General features: G+C 39.7%; 1 protein-coding gene across 2 annotated transcripts in view; it reads left to right on the top strand.

Annotated features, from left to right (window-relative positions):
* The first annotated feature begins 3436 nt into the window (after window positions 1-3436).
* The window catches only part of LOC105921260 (calcium homeostasis endoplasmic reticulum protein), a 63011-nt gene continuing 60447 nt past the window's right edge, over window positions 3437-6000 (top strand). Inside the window, exon 1 of one of the 2 annotated variants that reach the window (XM_036129664.1) lies at window positions 3437-3619. In XM_036129664.1, coding sequence (XP_035985557.1) covers window positions 3595-3619 — 25 coding nt within the window. In that variant the 5' untranslated portion in view covers window positions 3437-3594. The remainder of the gene's footprint in view (window positions 3620-6000) is intronic. The other variant, XM_036129665.1, reaches the window with a different exon arrangement.

The following is a 6000-nucleotide window of genomic DNA, read 5'->3' as shown; positions in this document are numbered from 1 at the left end:
GAATCTAATTTGAAATGAAAGAAGAGAACCAAATCTCAGCTGCCCCAGATTTTACCATGATTAAGAAAAAGTTGATTTTCCTAAATCTCAAATTGTCAAAACCTAAAACGACATTTGTTTATTCCAATTAGTTTCTAAATATTTTTTCATGACATTTCTGTCATGAACCTGTTCTGTTCTACTGCATCTTTCTAGCCCTTCACTCCACTGTTGTAGAAACTATTTTCATTTGTCCTGCCAAAATATTAAATAAACCATTTTACAACACTGTCACTGAGCATATAAGGCTTTAGTGCAGTGCTTACTTACTGCACTTGCTGTAGAGAAAGTTGTCAGGTTGCAGCTTGTAGGCTGCATGCTGAGCCTCCCTTCCTCTCTCTCTTTCCTGCACAGCCTGATTGGTTCCACCTGTCGGGCTGCAATCATCACTGATTTGTCTCCACCTGTTATCTCCTCCATATATACTCACTTCATTCTGTTCTCGTTGCCGGTCCGTAGTGTTCACTCCTGCTCAGTTTGTGCCAGAACCTTGTGTCAGCGCAGTTGTTTTTGTTCCAGTCAGCCAGAAGACTTTATTGCAGCTTTGTTTCAGCCCAGCCTCACCCAAGACACTGTTCCATGCTGCTCACAAGTTCTCAACTCCTGATGTTCCGTCCTGGTCTCAAGTCCTCGGTTCTGATGTTCTGGTCTCAAGGTCTCGGCCCTACACCTCTGTCTATTGTAAGACTCTGGGTTCCATCATCATCCATCATCCACCCTGTTCAATAAACTCACTACTAAGAACTAGCTCTGTGTGTGCGTGCTGTGTCCGGGTTCATCCCAGAAAAATATCATGACAAAAGTAATGTCAACTTTTGGGCTTTAAAATATATCAAAGACTCACCCTAGAGCTTTCCTGAAATCTCATTTTCTGTCAGATTATCAGTATTAATAGTTCAGTTGTCAAGAAATGTGTTTGTAAAATGTTATGTATTACTTTGGATAAAATTATATCCTTGTTTAATTAGTTTAAATATTATATATTAGTCTTCACATATTATTCAGGAAAAACTAAACATTTAACTAATACATGATGCATTTGGGAAGAATTGCTATCATTTATTTATTTTTAATACTGTATGATTAAACAACCCAGAGCTTTTTGTTTAGAATCAGAACAGATAATGTGGTAGAGAAGAGGGAGGCTGACTTTTGAACCTGTAGATTTTTATTTTCCTGTCAATATGTAGAATTGGACCTGCTGCAGCAATGAGAAACAATGATAATCTAAATGATATTATTTATTTAGCTACTTTTGGAATAAATGCTTTCATTGTCATTGACCCAAGCGGCAGGTATTTTTACTTTATGATTCAAATCCAGCCAGTAGCTCTCAGAGGGGGTGGCTACTGGTTTCCATCAGAACGTTTAAGTCTAACTTTAAAGCTAGGGCCAGCCAGCTCCATCTCATTTTTAACTGACTAGACATGGAAGTAGACATGTTTTACTTTTGTTAAAAAGTGAAAGAGAAGTGTCAACACGTTATTGTTCAGTTTGTGGGTTAAAACTGAAAGTTAAAACTGTTCTCGCATGATTGTATCAACATACCAAGACTAATATGAGGAGAATCACATCTATTTAAACTCCATTCACAACATTTATGCTCAATATTATATTGCTCCTTCTCAACAAGTAAATGGCTAATGTGGTAAGTAAATGTGGTTGTTTCCAGATTTCTGATGAATATACAGTTTGTTCTGAATGTCGCTCATCTCTAGAAATTCTGTCTGCCACCAAAACTCCACCTTCTTGAGTCCATTCCAGCTGTCTGCTTTATTCTTGTAAAATATGTCTCGTTTCTAGATAGATCCACAGGAATGGATCAAATGAAACAGACCCCAATTGCACAAATAATCACTGAATAAAGTAATAAAGTAGTTTTAAGTTCTTGCCTTTGTTATTACACTCCTTTTTCAAAGAATGGAGAACTGCTTTTTTAATTTTATTTTATTAAAGAGTACTCATGCAGAGTGCCTCAAGCTCCATTCTTGACCTCTTCCTCTTTTCTCTTTAACCCGTCCCTTTGGAGTCAGTTATGAGAAACCAGTGTTTATCCTTTTTTTTTTAGGCAGAAGACCCTCAGACTTTTATGACTAAAAAGGAAAATAGTTGCTCTAAAAATAAACTTCTCAAAGGTTTATGTTTTTTGGGTGCATTGATGTCTCTAACATCAGTGTTGACCTGGAACCTTAAAAGTCTGGATGGGAAGCGAAACGTCTTCAAACTTTGGAAAAATGTCCAGTTGTTTTGTTTTTTAAGCTTTTTTTGGAATCAGGTGAAATGGGAGGACAGGGATGCGTGAGTTTTTCTCATTCTCTTCTGGAGATTAGTGGAAAAAAAGCTTACGTTGACCATCGTTTACTTTTCCTACCTGGAAGATACATTTTTTTGTTTGTAATGGAGGAAGTAAGACACTAGTGTCGTTAGGTTAAAAAGCTAGCACAGCACATCAAGCAAAACTACTTTGAAACATGATAAAATACAATAAATATCAATGGCTGCTTCCTTCGAAGGTCTACGTGGGCTCGGTCCTTGGAAGGCAACATGGCAGTAGGCCATATATGTATTTCCGGTTGGTACAGACTGACTGAGCAGGCAGCGCCCTCTGCTGTATGACCAAGGGTACTACCCACAAGTCACGGATCGTTTAGACCGGTGTGACATTTGGAGCAAAAGTGAAAATGAAGGTGTAACTTGTAAAGTTGAATTTGTGACTAACAGCAGCAGATATGTGCAGTTGTATTCATTGATTTGTATTTGTGTTAAGGAAAAAATATAAATTTTTTTTTTGAAGATTTTAATACAGGTGTTTGAATTTGTTTTGCACCATTTGTTTTAGATCAACTGGAGCAAAACTGAATGGAAGACATTTTTGATGTGCAACTCACAGAACACAATTTGTGTACTTGTACTCAAGAATTTGAAGAGGTGTAACTTGTAATTGTGAAAGATAGAAAAAACTCTACAATTACAAAGCTCCAAAGTTACAATGCACAAATAGTTTTGCAACATACGTTCTGGACCATTTAGAGCAAAACTGAGAATAGAAGAGGTTTTTGATGTGCAACTTGTAGAACACAATTTGTGTACTTGTACTTCAAATTTGAACAGGTGTAAAAAAAATTGTACTGGTGATTTTTTTTTTAAATTCTACAATTACAAAACTTATAATGTAACTCTCTCTGCAACTTCAAATTCAGACTTACAATGCACAAAGAGTTTTGATTCAAAATTACTTTCATATATGATCCCATTGGCTGCTATCCCAGCCTACAGTAGGAGAGACCTATCCAATATGGCGGCGCCGTAGGATGCCGTCCAGCACGTAATGAGGCGTCTACGTATACATGTCTATGGTCCGTGCTCTGAAACACGTGATCTCTGGGGTCGGAACTCACCTTCTCTGTTCGCGCTGCTCCTCAGAAGTTCTTCCGGTGGACTGGTACGGAGTTGTATTTTAAGCAATTTGGCGGAATCGTGTGATAAAAGATCGACTTTTAGCCGTATTGGCGCTACATTTTGAGTTGCAGCGGGTGGCTCTGACGGAACCCCACCATGGACGTCCCGAACCCTCCTGAAGGTGAGCAGAGTTCTGCTGCATCAGAGCTAATAGCCACGATGCTAGCCGCTGCAGCTAACTCAGTTAGCTGCTAACCAATCGCTCATTCTTTAGTTTAAGCATGGAATGCTGTTTAATGGTGGATTTTAGCTCTTTCTCCCGCTGTCTAATATGTCAAGGCAAAGTTTAGTTATATAGTGCATTAAATACAAAGAATTGACCAGGATCCTGCGCAGCCAGTACCGCAAACAGTAAAAAAGATGAAAGCAGAATACCAACAAAGACAACGCAGTTTTGAGTGGAGCACAGATCAAATTTTGTTGGGAAAACATTTTTTGGCACTAAACATGTTAGCGCCATAGGCAGTAGTTTTATTTCACTAGAGCTGACCGAATTATGAAAAGCAAAGTCTAATCAACGGAACTAAAGTATTCCGGCTAGATAAATGATAATATATTATAATATATTATAAGACACACACCTTTACGCACAGAGTGCTTATGCACAGTGCGTAAAGGTGGACGCACAGATTGCAGGTATGGTTTGTACTTTTTTTTTGGCCCAGACCGCTCCATGACACACTTGGTACGACGTGAAGTTTGATGTGTAAAGATGGGACGATCATGTTCTACTAAATCGTTTATGATGTACGACAACATCTTCTTTATCTTCACCAGCGTCTGCCATCCATCTATGGCACCGGCTGGATTTAGTAGAAATAAACTAGATCACCTGTTCAGCGCATGTCTAGCTACTCTCCCATCCCAAATCCATCCAAAGCAAAACCACAATCAAATGAGTTTAATAAAAAATGATCCAGTAATAAATTAGAGCGTTCTCTGTGGATGAATCTGTTTAGTCAATATTCTTTCGTAAATATTGAAAAAATACTTTCGGCAACATCTTGCAGTTGAATGCACCCAAGGCCTGTGCAGTAGCAATAGGAATTTCTCAGTCTTGGTCGAGGCTGCTACAATAAGAGGACGACATAAATAATATCAAAACTAAAAATAGAAAACAAATGAATCCTTAAAAACAAAGAAGTGATAGACTTAAGATTTCAATAAGCTTATTACTGGTACAGGTTCCTAGCCTGGCCTCCACAAACCCATACTACATTAACATACCTTTAATCTGATAATGACCAGCCATACACAGGCTCTCTGCATACATATTCAAATATTGAATCATATCTAATATCCAATTTTCCATGGGGTAAAATTAGCTGTTTACAGAAAGTGTGAAATTTCAAGTCATCAGGCATGAACTTGTGTAGTTGATTGGAGGAGAAGAACAAGAAGAACAACACTTGTCTCACACCACAGGAACAGAAATGGATGGGAGATGGCAGAGGCTGAAGGATGAAGCAAAAAGAAGCAGAAAACATGCGCCATATTTTGAGAACATTTCATTCCATCTGGAATTTCTAAGAACAAGTTTTAGTATTTTCAATACTTGTAATTAAACAGCAGGTTTTGCACATACATGTTAAATATCAATGATAAATGTCTAAACCAGCAGTCTTCATCTAAAAATAATGGCGATGAGCTACTATAGAATTAAGATCAGCCTACTTAGAAATGGCTCCAGCAGGTCGTGGCTTCAGCGTTGCTGGACTGCTTGGGTGCTTGGCTCCCTCTCATCAGGAGCATCCTGCACTTCATCCTCTGACCAACAGCCTGGTTTCTGCTCATCTGACGTATCGTTGACTTCTCTTTCTGCGGTTAAACCCACAGCAACAGCCAGCTGTGCAGCATCAGGATCCCTGTTAGATATGCTAATGCTAGCATGCGCAGTCCGACTTCTATGTCTTTGTGTAGTGAAGGACTGTTCAGAGCTGCTGTTGTCCTCCTGAGGGCTTTTGGAGGTGGGGGACACCATCCCTGCCCTGACCATTTCCCTTTTTCTCTCATCCAAAACACCCAAGTTCACTGCAATGTACGGCAAGCGGTGTGGGCCAAAACATGGCTTTTTCTTGAACCGATATATTTGAATCAACACGAGCAGAGTTCAATTCCTGTTGCGTTATAGTCTCTTTTTTTACTCTCTTATAACAGTCACATACAATTGCGTTAATTTCGATGACCAAAAATGATAATGTAATATTTTCTTGGGGGTGCTATGGCTGTTCCACGGGGAGCTATAGCACCCCCGGTGGCAGCGTGACTGCTGGGTTCTGCTTGGGGTGCAGTTTGACCTGCACACAGCTGGAGAAGCTCCTGTTCATAGCCCCAATGCTCCGTGTCACCATGTGTGTGCAGCCGTCCTGTTTTCTGATCGGAGCAAACAGGACGGGCTCTTCCTGACAAATCCGAAACATATACATAACCTGTGGAGCCCCCCCCCCCCTATGGTGTTACAGCGGCCCCGTCCAGCAGCTTTGATTAGGTGCAGGTCGTAGC

Source organism: Fundulus heteroclitus, unplaced genomic scaffold, assembly GCF_011125445.2.
Source record: "Fundulus heteroclitus isolate FHET01 unplaced genomic scaffold, MU-UCD_Fhet_4.1 scaffold_198, whole genome shotgun sequence".
Lineage (NCBI taxonomy): Eukaryota > Metazoa > Chordata > Actinopteri > Cyprinodontiformes > Fundulidae > Fundulus > Fundulus heteroclitus.
This window is presented reverse-complemented; position numbering and strand designations above follow the sequence as displayed.